The sequence below is a fragment of the Gracilinanus agilis genome, chromosome 2, assembly GCF_016433145.1.
Source record: "Gracilinanus agilis isolate LMUSP501 chromosome 2, AgileGrace, whole genome shotgun sequence".
Taxonomy (NCBI): Eukaryota; Metazoa; Chordata; class Mammalia; order Didelphimorphia; family Didelphidae; genus Gracilinanus; species Gracilinanus agilis.
This window is the reverse complement of record NC_058131.1, coordinates 365,093,529-365,115,376: the sequence shown is the minus strand read 5'-3', so window position 1 is coordinate 365,115,376 and position 21,848 is coordinate 365,093,529. Positions and strand designations below refer to the sequence as shown.

The 21,848-nt window shown below is 40.6% G+C and overlaps 1 protein-coding gene across 1 annotated transcript in view; it reads right to left on the bottom strand.

The window, feature by feature from the left end:
- The window catches only part of STK10 (serine/threonine kinase 10), a 141,422-nt gene that overhangs the window by 77,629 nt on the left and 41,945 nt on the right, over nt 1–21,848 (bottom strand). Inside the window, exons 3-4 of the mRNA XM_044664452.1 lie at nt 4,502–4,550; nt 1,585–1,734 (exon numbers count right to left, since the gene is read on the bottom strand). Of these exons, the coding sequence (XP_044520387.1) occupies nt 1,585–1,734; nt 4,502–4,550 (199 nt within the window). The remainder of the gene's footprint in view (nt 1–1,584; nt 1,735–4,501; nt 4,551–21,848) is intronic.

Below are 21,848 nucleotides of genomic sequence, written 5' to 3'. Positions count from 1 at the left end.
GACACATGACAAAACTAGTGGAAATGCTCATTGGCCATGGGGGGGGGGGGTGGGGGGGGTGAAGGGGATAGGAGGAGCATGAATCAGGTAACCATGTTAAAAATGTATATTAATAAATGTTATAAAAAAAAAAACCAATTAAGAGAGGCAGAGGAAAGGTGGGAAAGAGAAATGAAAGTGATGCAAAAAGAAATGGGCCAGTTGAAAAAAGGAGAACCAAAAACTGACAGGGGAAAATCATGCTTTAAAAATCAGAACTGACCATCTAGAAACTAATGATATCATGTTGGCTATTAATATTATCACCATTATTATTAACACAACCATCTAATTTTACAGATGAAAAAATGGAAACCTAGTGAAGCGATTTGCCCAATATCACATAATCTGAGAGGGAGAACTCAAGCCTAAATCCTTTGGCTTGAAATCCAGCATATTTTCCATGGTGCCATTCTGGTCCTTAGTAAGAACCGGTTGCCAACTTCTGGCTCCTATAGAACTCTGAAGTTCAAGAAGCAGGTCAATGGCTAACATCAATAAATCTGCCCAAAGCCAGACAAATAAGCAGGTCAGCCCTGTTTTCAGTGGCTGATATTTTCCTTCAAATTCATGTGATTATCCAGAAAAACTCAATTCCAGGCAATCAAAAAATATTGACTATAGGCCTGCTGTGTGCTAGGCACTCTAGGATACAGAGAAGCAGAAATATAATCTCTATCCTCTAGAGCTTAGAATCTATGTGTGGGTGTGTTTGTACATATATACTTATTATTTTACCTACACACATATATAATCATTTTATATATGCATATGGATGTGTGTATAAATGTAACAAGGCATCATATTTAACAATGAAGGTCAAATGAATAATATGCAGTGGATTTTCAGAGAAGGGAGACAGCCATGTGGACTGCAGTAATTAGAGAATTTCGTAAATGATGTATGATATGACTGGAGCCCTGAAGGATGAATGGTAATAGTAATAATAATGCCTTTCGTAGTTTACCTTGCAAATAACTTTAAAACTATATTACTCATTTGAATCTCAAAACAATCCTAGGAGTAGGTAAGGGAGGAATCATTATGTCCTTTTTATAGATGAGGAAATTGAGGTAAACAGAATTAAGTGACTTGCCCAGGATCACATAACCAATAAGTGCCTGGGGCAAGATTTGAATTCAGGAAAATGAATCTTCCTGACTCTAGGCCCAGCACTCTATCTACTTCATCACCTCAGTGCCCCAAATACTTGTCAGTATTCTTTGGCACTTACCACTGGAGAACCTTCCAAAGATGGATGGATGAAATGAAGGTGTTTGGGAGACAATGAAGAAACCAGCCTAGTGGGGCAAGGACATTTGGGGAAGGGCACAGTGATAAGAATGGAAGGGTAGGTTGGAGCCTTCAAGTTTACTTCCAAAGGTATGTATATAACCAAAGGTTCATCCTTCCAAAGGTAGGAAAGAAATTTAGTAAAATGCCATGAAGCTGAATTGGATGAACTCCAAGTTGCCTCCATGTTTTAATTCCCTTGGGCCTCCCCCTTAACCCAACCTGCTACACCTTGTTGGGTAGAAGCCTTACCAAGCTTGATGTCTCCATCCAAGGTCATCAGCACATTGCCGGCCTTCAAGTCCCGGTGGATGATCTTCTTACTATGTAAGTAGGTGAGAGCCTCTAACATCTGACGGCAGATTACCTGAATCTGAGGCTCTGTGAGTCCTCTATCCAACTCTGTGGGCAAAAATCAGAAGAGAAAGGATAAGGTATCTTTAAACAAGCTGGCAGTTGTCTGGATCTTTGGATACTCTGGACCAGTGGTGGGCAAACTTCTTAAAGAGGGGGCCAAAGAAAAGGAAATGCTCATCTGTCAATCTGTTTCTAAGGCAACTCTTTCGAAGTTTCATTGTATTGTATCCTACTCATTGTATTCATCAGATTAGGAATAATATCTGGGGCCAGATAGAACATTTCAGGGGACCACATCTGGCCCGTGGGCTTTAGTTTGCCCATCACTGCTCTAGGCAATTGGACCTTTCCTCTAGCCAAGTTAGACACACAACTAGATGCCTAAATGCATTCTCCATCTAGTCAAGGGGTAGGCTCTGTAATATGAACTGACAAACAGCTATACAGTAGCCATGCAGTAGTTCACGTAGCCCTTGCATTCTGATTCTGGGAAGGACACCAAGAGACATATATACAAAGAGTACAAAAAAGAAGGAAGGAAGGAAAGAAGGAGGAAAGAGGGAGAGGGAAGGAGGAAGGGAGAGAGAAAAAGAAAGAAGAGAGAAAGGGAGAAAGAGAAAGGAAGGAAGGAAGAAAGGTAGAGAGAGAAGAGAGAAGAGAGGGAGAGAGGGAGAGAGAGAAGAGAAGAGAGAGAAAGAAAGAGAGGAGAGAATATGGACAATTATAATGAGCAACCTCAGCCCCAGAGAATAAATGAGAAAATGTATTTCCTTCTCCTCCTAGAAGAAGTACAGGACTATGGGAATGGAAGATTACATATATTTCCAGACCCTCTGAAACTCTTTGGTTTTGCTATATTGTGTTGGGGGTGGGCAGGAGTGGGGGGTTCTTTTTAGTCAGTTACAAATGTAGCCTCCTCTTGATAGGGGAAGGGAAAGGGACATAACTGGAAGAGTGTTATATGAAAATAAAAGGCTTCAATTTTTCCTAAAAAAGTAAAAAAAGACAAGGGCATGGACAGATTTGTGGTGGGAAGACACGGCCAGTTCAATCATCATTGAGATTGTCATTTTGCTACCTAAGAAGAGCTCTCTAAGAGAGGTAATTCAGAGTTGGAAGGGAACTCAGAGATCACTCCTAAGGTTTAACTAATAGAGTTTAACACCCCTCATTTTACAGATGAGGAAACAGAGCAGCAGAAGTTCAGTTACTTGTCCAAAGACATACAGATAGGCCCTGGCAAATCCAAGTTTCAAACCCAGGTCCTCGGAATGGAAGTTTGGTGCTCTCTACTGTATAATGCAAGCCCTCATCTACTTTATAACCCATCAATTTCCTACCTTTATCTCTGACCTCTTTAGGAGAGGTTGCTTTATTATTCAACTTCTATGCAAAACATTAAAAAAAAGTATTTCCCCATTCTCAATCCTGACTCCTTATACTAAATTAGTAGCACTCTCTCCCTCCAACTATACCCCTAAGGTGCACACAAAATGCCCCATCCAAGTCTGGGAAATAATGCTTGCCTAGGTGGCAAGCTTGCAGCACTCCCAGGCTCCCACAGCCAGAGAAAAGTCCAGAGAGCTGCCATAATGCCATGTTTATATGGCCCTCTCTCGATGTGGCTCTCAGTCTGCAAATCCCTCCAGGCTCTGTTCCTGCTGTAGCCAGGTGCTTCAGCCCTATCTGAGAAGCTAGGCTCACAACATCTTTCATCTGTTTCTCCATTGCTTCATCTCATAATCCTGCTCAAGTTATTTAGCTTCCAAATTACTTAGCCTTCTTAATTACTCTGCCAATTATAAAAAGAGGAGAATAAGCTCCCTATCATTTTCCTACCTTTGAAGAGAAGAAGTTAAGCTATAACATGGAGTCAACCTAGTAAAGGCAGGACATATAATAAAGCACTTAGCATCTGAAAAGAGCGTTATCATTTTTCAAAGTGCCCTCCCTAGCTATTGTACTATTTTATCTTCCTAACTAGCAAACAGGTGAGGCACAGTCTTCATGACTCTTCCTACCCAAACAAATCCAGCAATGATAAAGTGCTGGACTTGGAGCTAGGAAAATTTGGGTTTGAATCATACCCAGGACATTTACTAGCTGTGTGACCCTGAACAAGTCACTTAACCTCCATCTGCCACAGTTTCCTAATCTGTGGAATGGCGATAATAACAGCACCTACCTCCCAAGGTAATTTATAAAGCACTTAGCACAGTGCCTGGAATATAGTCAGTCCTATGAAAATGCTATTATTATCATTAGCTAATGTTACTTGCTTTATACCTTGGAGAAGTCACTCAATCTCCTGCTTGATCTGAGGATTCTCTATCTTCAGCTGGATCCCCTTTATACCACACTGCATAACCTGGGTTCTGAGCACATCCCATATTTCCAAGCTTTCTATTTTTTTTTAAACCCTTAACTTCTTTGTATTGGCTCCTTGGTGGAAGAGTGGTAAGGGCGGGCAATGGGGGTCAAGTGACTTGTCCAGGGTCAAACAGCTGGGAAGTGTCTGAGGCTGGATTTGAACCTAGGACCTCCCGTCTCTAGGCCTGACTCTCAATCCACTGAGCTACCCAGCTGCCCCCTCCAAACTTTTCTAAAAGAGAATCAGTGCCGAAGAAGGCAACCCCCAACCATCTGAATTAACCCTTAGTGGAAAGGCCCTTGGCCAGCTGGGTCCACACCAGAACTAATATGACTAGATAGAATATTCTGTCTAGTAGGCCATATGTTGCTTCTGGCTTGTACTGCAAGAATTCCAACTTTAGGGACCCTTGCATATCTGCAGGGAGTGAGGGAGACTCACCTAGCATGATGGCATCCACTGCTCCACCAGGACAAAATTCAATCATAATCTGTAGGGATAAAAACCAAAGAATCCAAATGAATAAGAAGCCAAAGAAGGAGAATGAAAGGAATCACCAGGCTGTGAATAGATCTAACAACTTCAGACAGAAATCTTGAATCGTGGTTTAAAAAAAAAAGAAAAAAGAAAAAGGAAAAAGTATTGAACATATTTTGACCCAGAGATCCTACTGATAGTTAGTTATATATACCAAAGAGGTCAAAGAAAGAGGTTTCAAATACATTGTAATATTCAAAGCATTACCTTTTGTACTAACAAAGAATTGGAAACAAAGTAGATACTTGTTGACTGAGAAACAGATGAACATATGATGGTATATGATTGTAACAATATTATTGTGCTGTCAGAAATGAAGCATGAGAAGGATTCAGAGAAGTATGGAAAATGTTTGAAATGATGCAAAGGGCAGTATGCAGGGCCAGGAAACAATGGCGAAACAGTGTGTATGGAAAGAAAAAAATTGACAATTAGTAGTTGAAGCCTAGGTAAGTATAATAACTAAGCTTGGCCCTCAAGAAGAGAAGAGACGATGTAAGACTTTCTGGGAAGGGAGGAAACATACAGGTAGGATGAGGAATTGTGGATATGGAAGCACTGCATATACTGTCAGACTCAGTGGACTGTTGGCTATTTTTGCTGAACTGCTTTCTTCCTTCTCTTTCTTTGTAATTCTTTGTTATAAGGGATGGTTTGGGGGAATGTAGGGGGGATATATTTGGAAATGAAGGTCATATAAAAAACAAAAGATATCTATATCTATATATGGGGGAGAGAGAGAGAAAGGGAAGGAGGGAGGGAGGGAGGGAAAGAGGGAGAGAGACCGACAGACAGGGAGACAGACAGAGACAGAGAGAGGTAAGGAGGGAGGGAGAGAGATTTTAACAAAGCTTCCAAACCCTGGACAACTAGAGTAAGTAGTAGTCTCTAAGGACTTACTGGGTTACTTTTTGGTGGTTTTCTTCATCAGAGACACATCACTACCACCTCTCAAAAGCTAATCACAACATACAAAAACAAGTTACTTTGTGTGTTTCTTCCATTGTCTGGAGTTGCTTCTAGTATTATCCATCACCATGACCATCATCAACATCACCACCACTACCACCACCACCTCCGAATAAAAGGAAAAAAAGAAAAGTCATTGTGGAAACTCCCTTCATTAGGTTATAAAGGAAGGGAGGGACATTTTGAAAAGGGCATGTTCTCCATTTATAAAAGAGAAAGTCTGCCTGCACACATACTGTTTCTTCCTTGCTTGATGCCTCACTGGTTGTATGCCTCAACTGATGAGAAACAGAGCATTCTTTAGGTTCAGCAAAGAAATAAAAGTGTACATTCTCTCCTTCATCCCTTCGGGCTAACTGAACAAACATTTATTAAGTGCCTTCTAGACTCCTTTTTTCATTCATGCAATAGGGATGTAATGAACCCTTAATTCTAAGCATTTGGCACAGTGCTAGGCACTGAAAGAGATGCAAAGAATCCTAGTGCTCTATGTCCCCAAGGAGTTTACAGTGTAGGTGGGATGATGGTATTAATAAGATCACAATTATAGCCCTTTCAGGTTTGCAAAGGCATATGTGTGTATACACATACACAATCTGATTTGATCCTTATAATAATAATAATTCTATGAAGGAGAAGCTATCATTACCCCCATTTTATAAATAAGGAAAAATCTTAGAAAGGTTAAGTGACTTTTGCAGGATCACATAGTTAGCAAGTGTCTGAGGCAGGATTAGAACCCAGGTCTTATCAATTCCAAGACTAGCATTCTACACACTCTGCTATCTAAACACCCACATATATTGCAAGTGTAATTGGTAATAAAAAACAACATTGTAAGAGTTTTCATAAAGCAATATTTTTACATGCCAAAGAGTAATTATTCTCAAACTTTGAGTATGAGCACTCTTTTTTAATATTAGAAGATTTTGATGACCCTCACTTAACAGCTGATTATTAGTATCCATAGACTAATACATGACAAAAATTTACTATGAATTCAGCAATGCTTTTACATTGATTTCTGTTTCATTAATCACAGTAGCATCTGTGTACATTTGAGACTCATGAATTTGAGTCATTTTTTTGTTCAGTCTCCAGAAGCTATGTGAATTAATGCAAAGATGGCTTCACATATCTCTGGCAATTACTCCACAAACCCTATGGCCTACAGAATGGGAACCAATTAGATCATGAATTCAGAAGAATTTAGGGGGAAAAAACAATCTCTGTGTGTTTTCCATTTAGGAGGAAAAGGTAGCCCCAAAACACCCTCTCTTAAAGGCACCTGATTCCCTAAGTGGATAAGCATATCAGGCAAGATTTCTTGAGCCTGTGAGTGGATGAAGCCCGACATTTAGAACATGCCAGGAAAATGAGCTGCCTGTCAGGGTTAAGAATTGGGACTATTGGGGGCAGCTGGGTAGCTCAGTGGAGTGAGAGTCAGGCCTAGAGACTGGAGGTCCTAGGTTCAAACCCGGCCTCAGCCACTTCCCAGCTGTGTGACCCTGGGCAAGTCACTTGACCCCCATTGCCCACCCTCACCAATCTTCCACCTATGAGACAATGCACCGAAGTACAAGGGTTAAAAAAAAAAAAAAAAAAAAAAAGAATTGGGACTATTCCAAACATTGATGCAAGGGTCTTTTTTTTTTTTTTTGTGGTAGTAAGGAAGCGAAAACAAAAGTGGATATCCATTGCCAGTGAAACAAACTGAAGAACATATGAATGTGATGGAATATTGTGCTGTACAAAATGATGGCTATGAGGAATTCATAGAAACTTGGAAAGACTCCTAGGAATTGTTATGGGGCAAAGAAAGTAGGACCAAGAAAATAAAAGATTTCATGATAATGTAAAAGGAAAAGAAAGAGGAGGCAGCTAGGTGGATCAGTGGATTGAGAGCCAGGTCTAGAGATAGAAGATCCTAGGTTCAAATCTGACCTCACACACTTCCTTGTTGTGTGACCCTGGGCAGGTCACTTAACCCTCATTGCCTAGCCTTCACTGTTCTTTTGCCTTAGAACTAATATACAGTATTGATTCTAAGATGGAAGGTAAGGGATTTTTTTAAAAAGGAAAAGAAAGAGCAATGATTTCATCTATGTAGGAAACTTGAAGTGTCAGAGCTTTTTCTATTAACGGAGATTTCAATTCATCTATGATTTAGTTGATAAATCCTAGGAGGAGCCTAGGGCTGAGAAAGATTAAGTGCTATGCCCAGTGCCAAAGGTCAAATCTGAACCCAGATCTTCCTGACTCTAAGCCTGGTATTTGAAGGATATCCAGTATGCTAACCAATCCAGTATTCCAAAGTAAAGGCCATGGTCTGAATATGAGTGGTTGGAGGACACCTAGATGATGCAGTGGATAGAGAAAAAGACCTGGAGTCAGGAAGACCTGAGTTCCAATCCAAGAACAGACTCTTATTAGCTAGGTGACCCTGGGTAAGCCACTTAACTTTAGTCTCATCTGTAAGGTAGAGTTAATAACAGGATCTATCTCTGAGAGATAATATATGATAAAAATGAAATGTTTGTAAAGTGCTTTTCAGACTTCAAAGCACTATATATATATATATGCTAGATGTTGTTATTATTATTAGATAGGGTCCTAGACCTGGAGTCATGAAGACTTGGGATCAAATTTTATCTTATATGCTTACTAGTTGTGTCATGTTGACAAGTTACCATTTTTTAAGCCTTAGTTCATTCATCTGTAAAATGAAAATCACAATAGTACCTATCTTACAGGGTTGTTGTAAGGGAAAAAAAGTAAGATAAAATATATGAAGTACTTTGTAAGCCTCAAAGCATTATATAAATGTTCTTATTTACAATAATTATTATTTTACTAAGGTCTAGAAAACTTAAGTGACTTGCCAAAGGTCACAAAGCTATCTAATGACTAAAAAGCACCAGTGTCTAAAATTCAATATGCTAAAAAATGAAATCTCTGCTTCCTGCCCTTTCCTCCCCCATCAACTCCTTCTCCCAACTTCCTTATTTCTATTCACAGCAACTACAGTTCTCTTCTAGTCACCCAGACTCAAAACCTCACTGCCATCTTTTACTCTTCCTTCTCTCCTCAGCCTCCACATCCAATCAGTTGTTGAGTTCTCTGCAACCTCACACTCATCCCCCTTCCTTTTCATTCCTGCTCGGTGCCTCAGTCTTAAGTTGTTAAGCCTCAATTATCTTGTGTCTGGATTACGGCAACCTGTTGCTTACTGGCTGCCTCATCTCTAGTCTGTCCATTTTCAATTTGTCCCAGCCACCATAGCTGGATTTATCTTCTTAAAATGCATCTTTGATCATGTCAGTCCCCTATTTTTAAAAAGTTTTCAAAAGTTCCTTAGTGCCTATCAAATAGAATATAAACTCCTCAATGAGCTCTTCAAAGCCTTCCAAAATCCATCTCCAAACTATATTTCTAATTAATCTCCTATTATTCTCCAGAACATATCTACCTGGTCTTCTACACAAAGCAAGCTATTTGACTTCCTCTGCATATGTAATGCTTTCCAGGCTACTCACAGAAGGGACTCTTTTAGTTGTTTAAAAAAAAGGGAAAAGAGCCCCAAATATCTCTCCCTCTCCCTCTGCCTATCTCTGTGTCCATCTCTGCCTCTCTCTCCTTCCCTCCTAAAAAGCATCTCTCAGCTTTCTGTTTTCGATTTCCTGCTTGCTATTAAGTCCCTCCAAATCCATTTTCCCAAGTCGCATAGAAGAAGGCGTGGGCCTCTGGAGTTGTTGGCTAGTACATTGAAGGAAGCTTTCTTGTACTTTAAACAATGAAGGAAAGCATCCAGTTATGTTCTGGCTTGGCCAAAGGCAGTATTCAAAGCCAGAGAAGGGGGTAATGGCCTGTTTGATTTGGAGAGACCTCCACTATGCTTGTTTGACCTCTGAGAGACCTCTTGTTAAATGTAAAGCATGAAAGAGTGAATACAGAGAGGCTAACTATGAAAACTGCCATACTACACTGAGGGCCTCCCCTGGAATGCAGAAATCAGGCTATAGGTCCAGGGCAAATAGAAGGGGTGGACACAGGAAACAGGAAGCTTCAAATAGGGTGGGTGTGCCTCCAGGCTGGCCTCAGTGGCAAAGAAGGATGAAACTGAGAAATCCTTCTAGCAGCTAAGATTTGACCAGCCACAAAAACTCCCATTCCTTTCATGTCCACTGTTCCCAAGTCACACGCCAACATGCAGCACTAAATAAATAAATCCCAAAGGCCAAGTATCTGTTCCTGAGTACAATGGTTTCTCTGGCTCCAACACTGCCTAAGGTAGTTTCTTCTACTTCTTCTTATCATCTCCTAGGTTAAGAAGGCCCAATGAATAGAGCATGATTTCAAAAGCCTGTGAGTTTCATTCATTTTGGCCATGGGATTAAAACAATGAGTTCAGCTCAGGCTTTTTTGTTGTTGTACAGCCATTTATAGTCATGTCTATATGTGACCCCATTAAGGAGTTTCTCAGCAAAGACACTGGTTTGCCATTTCCTTCTCCAGTTTGTTTGACAGATGAGAAATTGAGGCAGACAAGGTTAAATGACTTGCTCCGGGTCATACAGCTAGTAAGTATCTGATTTCAATGGGGGGGTTTTCTTGGCAAAGACACTGGAGTGGTTTGTCACTTCCTTCTCCAGATAATTTGACAGATAAAGAAACTGAGGCAGACAATACTTAGTATTGATTCTAAAACAGAAAGGAAGGGTTTAAAAAAAAAAGAAGCAGATAAGTGGCATAGAGGATAGAGCACTGGGCATGGAATCAGGAAGAACTGAATTCAAATCCAGCATTTATTAGCTGTGTGATCCTGGGAAAATCATTTAACCTCTGACTGCCTTAGGTTCTTCATCTGTAAAATGGAGATTATTATAACACCAACTTCCCAGGATCGTTATGAGGACAAAATGAGATATTTGTAAAGAACTTCACAAACCTTGAACACTCTAAAAATGCTAATTATTCTTGTAGCTATTATTAATAATCGTTATAATAATATAATTAATAAATAATAAAACAATAATGATTATAATACATAAGTATTCGGTGTGAAGGAACGGGCTCCAAAGCAATCAGATTTGTGAGCAGGAAAACTGTACTTTGGAAGAGTATCTTTTTCCCAGAAGACTGGAAATTAGTGCATTCAATCTGGGGAACTTTAAAAACAGCACACAGACCAGGATCAGGGCTACAGGTCAGCGGGAAAGAAGACAAGGTTAGGGCCTGGGGAGATGGGAGGGGGGGGAGGAAAAGTCCAGGACCTTGGATTCCTTATAGTGGCTTTTGGGTTGGTGCCTATGGTCACTTTTTTAAGATCACTTGTTTAAATGAATATTTTTGAGGTCCTGGAATGAATAAGATTTAGGATTCTGGTTTTTTTGTGCCACTGACATTGAGTCAGAATGATCATGGGAAAATAGTGCCTTTTCTCATTGCCAAAGAAAGCCCTGTTAGAAAAATGTGTTTACTGAATTTGTGGATTTTAATAAGAGAGAATGAAAAGAATAAAGTGCCAGAAAATTGCATGGAAAGGTCTTAGCATCACCCAATCTGAGTTCACCCCTTGACTATTCTCTTTACTATATATGTGACCTTAGACACTTCTCTGGGCCTCAGTTTTTTTGATCTGTTAAGAAAAGGGGGAGGTCTAGGGGGCAGCTAGGAGGCACAGTGGATAGAGAGCTAGGCCAGGAGTTGGGAGGACTTGAGTTCAAATATGACCTCAGACACTTGTGATGTGTATAACCCTGCACAAATCAATAGACGGTATTGATTCTAAGACAGAAGGTGAGGGTTTAAATAAAAAGGTAGAGGTCTAGGGACAACTAGGAAGCACACTGGATAGAGTAAGACCTGGAGTTGGGGGGACTTGAGTTCAAATCTCTCCTCAGACATTTCCTAGGTGTGTGACCCTGGGCCAGTCACTTAACCCCAATTGCCTAGCCCTTGCCCTTCTGTCCTAGAGTTGTTACTGAGACAGAAAGTAAGGGTTAAAAAAAAAAAAAAGAAGGGCAGGTCTAACTTTCTATGAGTCTTTGGCAATTTGTCACTTAACCTTTGGTTTCTCTTGGCTAATTATGGAAACAAATACATTGCAAGCATTTTTAATGAACCTCAGAGATAACAACCACTGTGGGCACAGGCTTCTCCTGGTGCAGGAGATTCCATTAATGACACTCCTGTGTGAGTAACTCAGCAAGGAATTTACTCTTGCCTTATCCCAGTCCTGTGAGGAAATCTGTAAACTATCATTGCTAGTATATGAAGAAATCAGAAAAATGTCCCCTGGGTCTCAGTATCCTCCAGTGTAAAATGAAGGGGTTGGACTAGATGACTTTGAAGAGCCCTTCCATTTCTACAACTAGGACTCTGAATTCCTCATGGTATGTTCTGTCCTTGCTTAGTTCTCTGCTTTTAGGGTATCCATGCATATTTCCAATTGCTTAGAGTTTAGTAATAGGATAAAGTCTGAGCTAGGTGGTACAATGGAAAGAGTACCAGACTCATCTACCCAAGTTCAAATCTGGCCTCAGACACTTGCTAGCTATGCGACCCTGGACAAGTATTAATTCCAAGGTAGAAGAGTGGTACGGGCTAGGCAATAGGGGTTAAGTGACTTGCCCAGGGTTACACAACTAGGAAGTGTCTGAGGCCAGATTTGAACCTAGGACCTCCCATCTCTAAGCCTAGTTCTCTATCCACTGAGCCACCTACCTTTTGATAACTTATAAAAAGCAATTTACCAACAATATAAAATAGTTATTTTATCCACCTGGGCAATAACTCATGAAACATTCACTATAAAGGAATAAGCCATATAGTGACATCCCAGGACCATTTCTGTTTGAACATCATTGAAAAGGATGAGAAGAATAAGATTAATAACAATGATAACAACGATATTAATAGCATCATTTTTGTTTGGTGCTTTTAAGGTTTGCCAAGTCTTTTGCATACATGATTTGATTTGTCCTTCAAAACAGCCTTGCTAAGGAGGTGCCTTTATATCCACCCCCATTTTACATATGAGGAAATCGAGACTGACATGGATTAAATGACTTGTTTCTAAAAACAAGTCCACAGGCTTTGCAAAGTATATTAGCTCATCCTGTAGGTGCTGGTAGGTTTTTGGAAAAGTTAGTGTTTGGTCACACAGCTAGTAAGTATCTGAGGTAGAATTTGAACCCAGGTTTATCTCAATCTAAGTGAAGTCCTCTATGCACTGCCCTCTGCTGCTTCTCCTCTCATCTGAGCATAAGATCAAGCAGGCAGATGACAAATGAATCTCAAACTCTGCAGTCCTAACCACAAGTGCAACCTGGGATGGAAAGAACCTGTCATTTTCTTCCCCAATCCAAGGAAGAAATGAATGAACCTCATCTTTTGTTTTTAAACCTTCATCTTCTATCTTAGAATTAATACGAGGTATCAGTTCCAAGATAGAAGAGCAGTAAGCATTAGACAACTGGGGTTAAATGACTTGCCAAAGAACACACAGCTAGGAAGTGTCTGAGGCCAGATTTGAACCCCTCCCAAGTCCAAACCTGGCTCTCTATTCACTAAGCCTACTACCTCACACTCTTTTTTTTTTTTTTTTTTTTAAACCCTTACCTTTCGTCTTGGAGTCAATACTGTGTATTGGCTCCAAGGCAGAATAGTGGTAAGGGCTAGGCAATGGGGGTTAAGTGACTTGCCCAGGTTCACACAGCTCTCACACACTCTTGAAATTATACTCATCAGAGATGGCTCAGTGGGTAGAGAGCCAGGCTTGGAATTGGAAGGTCCTGAGTTTAATCTGGCCTCAGATACTTAATAGCAAAGTGATCCTGAGCAAGTTGCTTTCCCCCAACTGCCTAGCCCTTGCCCCTCTTCTATCTTGGAACCAATACTTAGTGTTAATTCTAAAACAGACATAAGGGTTATTAAAATTTAAAATAAATTACACCCATCCTTTCTTCTTAACCCAGGAAGGGTGTGTTCTATGCTCCATATCTTTAGGTAAAACCTTTAAACTATTTGAGCTTCAGTTTTTTCATATGTAAAATGAAAGAGTTGGACTAGATTATATCTAATTCAATTCAACCATCACTTATTAAGCATGAACTACTAAGCTGGGGAGACAAAGATTTTTAAATTCCATAGTCGCTACCCTCAAGGGGCTAATAATCTTCTAGTGGAGAACTATATAAAATGAGTATAATATACAAGACATAGAGTGTGACAAGGGGCAAAGATGATATCCTGAAAAAATACTTAAAGAACACCCCTGGGAGCAGCTAAGTGGTTCAGTGACTTGAGAGTCACTGAGACTCAGATACTTCCTAGCTGTGTGCCCCTGGACAAGTCACTTAACTCCCATTGCCTAATCCTTACCACTCTTCTGCCTAGAAACCAATACACAAAATTAATTCTAAGACAAAAGGTAAGGGTTTCATAAAAAAATAATAAAAAAAGAATATCTTGGTTCCCTACCTATGTACTTGCTTACTGCACAAGATCCTTAACCTTGATGGGTCTAAGTTTCTTTGTGCACCAACAGTTACTAAGTCATACATATTCCTTGAGTCAGCAATACCACTCATTGGGTCCATTGACCCAAGAGATCAAAGAAGAAAAAGTAGCATAAGGTATAAAAATATGGAGAGCAGTTCTTTTTGTGTTGGCATAGTACTGGATACTGAAGGATGCTCATAAATGGCTGGACAAAGTATGATATATGAAGATAATGAGTCATTATTGTGCTATTTGAAACAACAAAAGGTATGGTTTCAGAGAAACCTAGGAAGTCTCCTATAAATTGATGCCAAGTGAAATAGATAAGTAAATAACTTTGAAAAACTTTAAAATGCCAGTCAACACAATGGTCAACAATGATTCCAGAAGGATCCAGTGGTAAAGGTGTTACCCATCTCCTGATAAATTGGTAGTTTACTAAATATGTGGAATGAGACACGCATTTTTGGATGTGGACCATAAATAGGTGTTTGTTTTGTTTATGCATATTTATCACAGGATAGGGGAAGAAGAGAAAGAAAATGTTTGTTAACTGAGAAAATTAATATAATCTTTTTTTTTAACCCTTACCTTCTGACCTAAAATTGGTACTGAGTATCAATTCTAAGGCAGAAGTGCAGTAAGGGCTAGGAAATTGGGGTTAAGTGACTTGCCCAGGGTCACACAGTCAGGAATTATCTGAGGCCATATTTGAACCCAGGACCTCCTATTTCCAGGTCTGGCTCTCTATCCACTGAGCCACCTAGATGCCCCTAAAAATAAATATAATCTAAGTAGAAGGGAGAAAAAATGAGGGGCTAGGACTATACTTCTAAGTTCCCCCATTTAACTCTAAATGTCCAATCAATGAAATAGAAGACAGAAATAACTGGGGGATTTGGGGTGTGGTAAGGTGAAGAGGGACAAGGAATCAGGAAAGGCTTTGGATGGAGAAAATTGGCAACTAAGCTAGTCTTAAAAGAAAAAGAGGAGTTTGAGACACAGATGAGGGAAGATCATGCATTCTGGGCATAGAGGCAACCCTTCTAGACCTTATGGTCTGTGTTCTTGTTCTAGGATCCCTTCCAACTCTGGCTTTCCATCTTCTAAGGCCCCTTCCAGTTCCCCAACACCAACATTATATGAATTCTATATAGAGAAAAGGAAGGAAGGGGAGCATTAAATACCTGACTAAGAGTTCTTTTCAAAAAGACAGAAACTAAAACAAAATCTCTTTTCCTACTTCAGTACCATAGGGCAAAGAGAAGAATGAACCCTACTTTCATTTCTTCCTCTACTACACTGTCAAACAAACCCACCTGACTATACACACATACCAAGCATGCTTGTTCATAGGGAGATAAGGGCGGCCAGGGTGGCCCTACCTAGATAAGAAGAACAGCAGGGTCACACTCAGGCTTGGCAATTAACTTTTATGGCCTGTAGACAACAGGGCCAAGGAATAGACAGGAGCTGAAAAACCAGACTCTCTGTGGGGCTTTCCTCACAAAAAGTCAGCAGGACGGTCTTTTCCCACTGGGGAAGCAATCTGACTTTTGTATTTGCTTTGTACCCATGGACACTAAATATAACAACAACAACAAATGACGCCTAGCCCAAGAGACCTTGATTAAGTAACTTCCTCACTTTTGTCTACAGATCCCCATTTAACTCTAAATGTTCTCTGAAATGGGGGAGTTTGAAGGAAATTCTCTCTAACTACTACCACTGCCATTGCTGCTACTACTAATTACTACCACCACTTTAAGATTCTATCATTCAACTCATTTACCCTACTGCTATTACAACTATTACTATTACTACTGCTGCTGCTGCTGCTGCTGCTGCTGCTACTGCTACTACTACCACCACCATTTTAAGATTCTATGACTCTTATATAACTCAGTGGACCTGCTTGTCAGCTTCAGGAGGGGGAAAAGAAAGAGTGGAGGGGTGGGGGAAACATGAATCACGTGAATCAAGTAACCATGGAAAAATATTCTAAATAAAAATTTTTAAAAATGAAGAAAAAAGATTCTTAGACTCAACTCATTTATCTTACTATTATTACAACTATTACTTTTACTACTACAACTATTACTACTGCCACTGCTGCTGCTGCTACTACTACTATTACAACTCTATTACTACTGATGCTACTGCTGCTACTACTACCACCACCATTTTAAGATTCTATGACAACTCATTTACCCTTCTACTATTACAACTATTACTACTGGTGCTACTACTATTATTACTACTGCTGCTGCTGCTGCTGCTGCTGCTACTACTACAACTCTATTAATATTAATATTAATTAATATTAATAACTATTACTATTACCACTACCAACACTTTTAGATTCTATGGCAACTCATTTATTGTACTACTATTACAACAACAAACTACTACTACTGCTACTACCACCATCAATCACCATCACAATTTTAAGATTCTATGGCTTATGTGGGAGTAGAAACACAGAAGAAAGACATTTCCTTGATCACATGGGTTGATGGGGATATGACTGGGGATGTAGATTCTAAAGGATCACCCTAGTACAAATATCAATAATATGGAAATCGGTTTTGATTAATGACACACGTCAGTGGAACTGCTCATTGGCTACAGGAGGTGGAAGGGAAGAGGAAAGGGAAAGAACATGAATCATGTAACCATGGGAAAATATTCTAAATCAATTAATAAAATAAAATAGATTCTATGGTTCAATTCGTTTACCCTACTGCTATTACAACTAGTACTATTCCTCCTCCTATTACTACTACTACTACTACTACTACTACTAACTACTACTACTACCACCACCACTACCACTACTTTAAGATTCTATGATTCAACTAATTTCCCCTTCCCCTTCTGTTCTCTGCAAATGCTATCTGTATTCTTTCTGACAGCCCTCCATATCTGAGAGTTACATTCACTTCATTTCCTGGAGGAAATGTTTCTCATTCCCAGCAGGTACTCCATTAAGAGCTGTTCAATTAGTGAAATAATTACAATGGATGATGCCACTCCATACATATTAGGCATTTTATTTCTTTCAAAGCGCCTTCCCCACATATCTCAATAGCTCAGTAGTATAATTCTAGTAGTATTCTGAGAGTACATTATCTCCTTTCTGATCCCTCACTTTAGAGAGGGGGGAACCTGAAGGGAAGAAGAGAGAAAGAATGGAGGCCTGAGCATGTTTCTATGCTGCCCAGGGGGCCTCGCCGGGTCTCTTAACACCCAGACTCTAGGGCTACAGTTTCCTCCTCAGGACAATGAGAGGCTTGGGCCAGAGGATCTCTAAGATCTCATGGAGCACTGACATTCCACAACTGAGTCACTGAAAGTTGGACTGAACCGTTCCTGTCTCTTTTTTTCTAAAGCCAGGCACAGAGACCACAGAAACATCCTCAGGAAGTGCTCTGCTATAGGCAAAAGACCCCAACTGGTCTGTGCTTGTCCATCTTCCCTCCCCCACCCCCAGCCACCCAGTAGGCAGATAAGGAAGAGGTTTCTGGTTACTCAATCAAGACCTGCTTGTGGTAGGAAGTCTATAAGAGCCTGGGCTAAGCAGTAAACATTAAAATGTCAGCTGCTTATCTGCAGTATTCTGTAGGTGGAGTCAAGAGAATTTGCTCCCTGATCTCAATGCCCCTCATTAAACAATGTGACCATTCAGCAGGGCAGCCCCAGCACCCACCGATTCCCTTCAGAATATAACTGACCGTCCCTCCACACCCTCCCCTCCCTTTGAGGGAAAAAATCTGGAGTAAGCACTGAAAAGTGAAATGAGTTCATCTTTCCCAGTAAATAGAGAGAGAAAAAGAGTACTCTTTGGGTCAGGTGAAAAGATCCCCAGGAATTTCCAAGACAAGGAGGAATCTAATGGGACCAGAAACTTGGCTGACTGGCCTTCAGAAAGGCAATATGATAGAATGGAAAGAGGAGGGGTTTAGGGTACAGAGATGGGGAAGTAGAAACAGGACAGATCAGGTTTGAGGTTCACAGAGCACAAACCCTGGAGTAAACCCCAGAGCGGTGGCCTAGGTTTAGAGTTACTTAGGTTCTTGGAGACTCAGTTTCCTCATCTATAAAAAAAGGGTTCATTTAACAGCTGTTTGACCTGCTTCAGGGAGTTGCTTCAGGGATCCAGGGAGAAAATGTACATTAATGGGCTTTGGAAACTTATCAGGTTTATCTCACACTGAGCACCTCTGAGTGTAAGCTATTATTATCATGTAGGCAAAGGGAGAAGGGAAGAGGGAGGGGTAAGGGTGCAACATCTTCTGTCCCAAAACAACCAGGATGCTGCCACCTTCCTAGGAGAGTCACAGGCCCATCTCTCTCTGCCCTGGGCGTCAGTAAGTGGGTGTCCACATTCTGCTGTGTAACTGCCATCTGTCTCCACCCTCGATGACTCTTTCTGGGGAAGGGAAGCCTATAGAGTTACCCACGCATGACTGAACCAGGAACACTTACTGTCCTCCTGATGCTTTAGGGACAGGGCATTGGAGGGCAAGAATAGTATTACATGTCAAGAGTAAGCAAAAAACTTTAAATCATTCCAAACAAACCTTTTTTTTTTTTTTTTAACTTCTTGTACAATTTTTTGGAATAGTATTTTTTTAAAAGGAGCTAGGATTTTGCCAGGCATCTAGGTGGTGTTAAAGAAAATTCTGATTCAGGCCTGTGAATTAAGGCAAACTCAGAAAATGAGAAAAAAAAAAGTTTCTCAGTACATGAGCTGTTTTTATAGACAGGATTAAAACATTTTGGACAGGGGGCAGCTGGGTAGCTCAGTGGATTAAGAGCCAGGCCTAGAGATGGGAGGTCCTAGATTCAAATCTGGCCTCAGATATTTCCCAGCAGTGTGACCCTGGGCAAGTCACTTGATCCCCATTGCCTACCCTTACCACTCTTCTGCCTTGGAGCCAATACACAGTATTGACTCCAAGACAGAAGGTAAGGGTTTAAAAAAAATAATAATAAAAAAACATTTTGGACAGGTAGGTGGCACAGTGGACAGAACACTGGATTTGGAGTAAGGAAGTCCTGAGCTCAAATCCAACTTCAGACACTTCCTAACTCTGTGACCCTGGGCAAGTCATTTCACCCTGTGTGCCTCAGTTTCCTCATCTGTCAAATGAGCTGGAGAAGAAAATGGCAAAACACTCCAGTATCTCTGCCAAGAAAACCTCAAATGGAGTCATGAAGATTTGGACCACAATAAAAAATAATTTACATATAAGGGTAAGAAATCCTGAATGGGTGACTTTTCCAGGAAAAGGTGGGATTAGTGTCACCTCAGCTCCTTCCCTATTACCACATCTTTTTGTCATTGTTCAGTCAGTTAAGACTCTTAATGACCCAAGGGATCTGGAGTTTTCTTGGCAAAGATACTGGAGTGATTTGCCATTTCCTTCTCCAGATCATTTTTTTTTAACAATTTTTTTTTATTATTAAACCCTTAACTTCTGTGTATTGGCTCCTAGGTGGAAGAGTGGTAAGGGTAGGCAATGGGGGTCAAGTGACTTGCCCAGGGTCACACAGCTGGGAAGTGTCTGAGGCCGGATTTGAACCTAGGACCTCCCGTCTCTAGGCCTGGCTCTCAATCCACTGAGCTATCCAGCTGCCCCTCCAGATCATTTTATAGGTGAGGAAACTGAGGCAAATAGGATTAAGTGACTTTCTGAGGGTCACACACCTGGATTTAAACTCAGAAAGAGAAGTCTTCCTGACTCTAGGCATGGGACTCCACTGTGCCATCTATCTGCCCATTTTGGGGAGATGAGATTAGCACTAAAAAGACTGAATTAGTACTGAGATGAGATTAGTTGGTCCTCAGGGGATGAGATTAGTACTGAGTAGAATACCCTCTCCTGAAGACTGGCAGAGCACTGTACCCAAAAGGCTAAGCAAGATTAAAGCATGGAGATCACTTACTAATTTTCCCTGGTGGTTGGCTTTGCAATGACTCAAAATATAGATGGATTTAGAGCCAGGAAGACCCAAGTTCAAATTCTAACCCCAGATATCTTTCAGCTATGTGGCCCGAGTCAATGGGCAAGTCACCTAACTTGCCTCAGTTTCCTCATCCATAAAACTAAAATAATAATAATCTATCTCAGAGCTATGGTGATTTACATGAAATAATATAGGTAAAGTGCTTTGCAAATATTTTAACACCTTTTATAGAAACTCATTCCCCTTTTGCAGATCAGATTCTTTAAGTAGTAGTTCTCCAAGTCTTCTTTGCTCTGATGAACATGGGGCATTTAGGTGGCACAGTGGATAGAATGCTACGCCTTGGGTCAGGAAGACTTGTCTTTGGAAATTGGAAAGAACACTTAACAAGAGGCTAAAAGAAAGGTTTAAGCAGCTAGGTGACAATGGATAGACTGCTAGACCCAGAAGTCAGGAATACTTGAGTTAAATATGACTTTAGACACATGTTAGCTGTATGACCCTGGACAAGTCACCTAACCCTGTTTGCCTCAGTTTCACCATCTGTCCAATGAGCTGGAGAAGGAAATGGCAAACCACTACAAGATCTCTGCCAAGAAAACCCCAAATGTGGTCACTGTCAGACAACAACAGCAAAAAAAGATGAATACCAACACACAAGGTTAAGGTCCACACTATTCCCCAGAGACTCAAGCATGCACTTGAACAAAGGGCTCGGACATTACTCTCCTTCACCCACTTTACATTCTAGCCACCCCAGCCGGATTCCTGTTCTGTACCTTCTTCTACATGCCTTTGTACAGCTCGTCCTACATGGCTGGAGTCTACTCCCTTCTCCTCCTCCCCTCCAAGCCTGTTGGATCTCAGGATCATTGGTTTGTAGCTACAAATGATCTTAGAGACTGAGATTCCCCTCATTTGCATGAAGAAACTGGGGCTCAGAGATGCAGAATGATCTGCCCAAGGCTGAACAGCTATGAAAATGACAGAGAGGACAGCTAAGTAGCCCAGTAGATAGAGCACCAGAATTTGAAATTGACTTTAGACATTTCCTAGCTGTAACCCGGGGCAAGTCACTTAACCCCAACTGCCTAGCCCTTGCTACTCTTCTGTATTAGAATGGATACTAAGACAGAAAGTAAGGGTTTAAAAAAAAAGAAAATTTCTTTCTTTCCTCCTTCCTTCCTTCCTTTCTTTTTTTTTTTTTGGGGGGGGGAGGGTGGGATTCTCAATCCACTGAATCACCCAGCTGCCCCAGAAAGAAAATTTCTGAGATAGGATTTGAACTCAGGTCTTCCTGACTTAAGGTCTACCATATCATGGTGCCTCTTGAACCTCTTACTTTCTTCTTAAAGCTCAACTCAATAGCAACCTCCCACAGCAAAGCTGATCCTGATCCTGATCCTGATCCTGATCCTGATCCCTCTCCAGACCCTTGAAATAACTTATGAATTTTTACTTAATTTTCTTTGTAAATGTCTCCCCTCTTCCCCTACTCCACCCCAAGAAGAGGAAGGACTAGTAATAAGAATAACTCAAATAATAATAACTCCTCTAAGGTTTACAAATCACTTTACACTTGTTATTTTATTTGATATTCACAAAAACCTTAAGAGGTACAGTTGCTATTATCTCCATTTCATAGATGAAGAAAATGAGGCTGAGGCTGGTTAAGTTTCTTGCCTTGGCCTTTGCGTTCATTTGCAGCTTCTGTGAAAACTCCCCCCCCAAAAAAATTCTCATTTAATTTCTTATGCCAACCTCGTAATATACTGAAACCTCAATGGGGAAAGTCACAATGTGG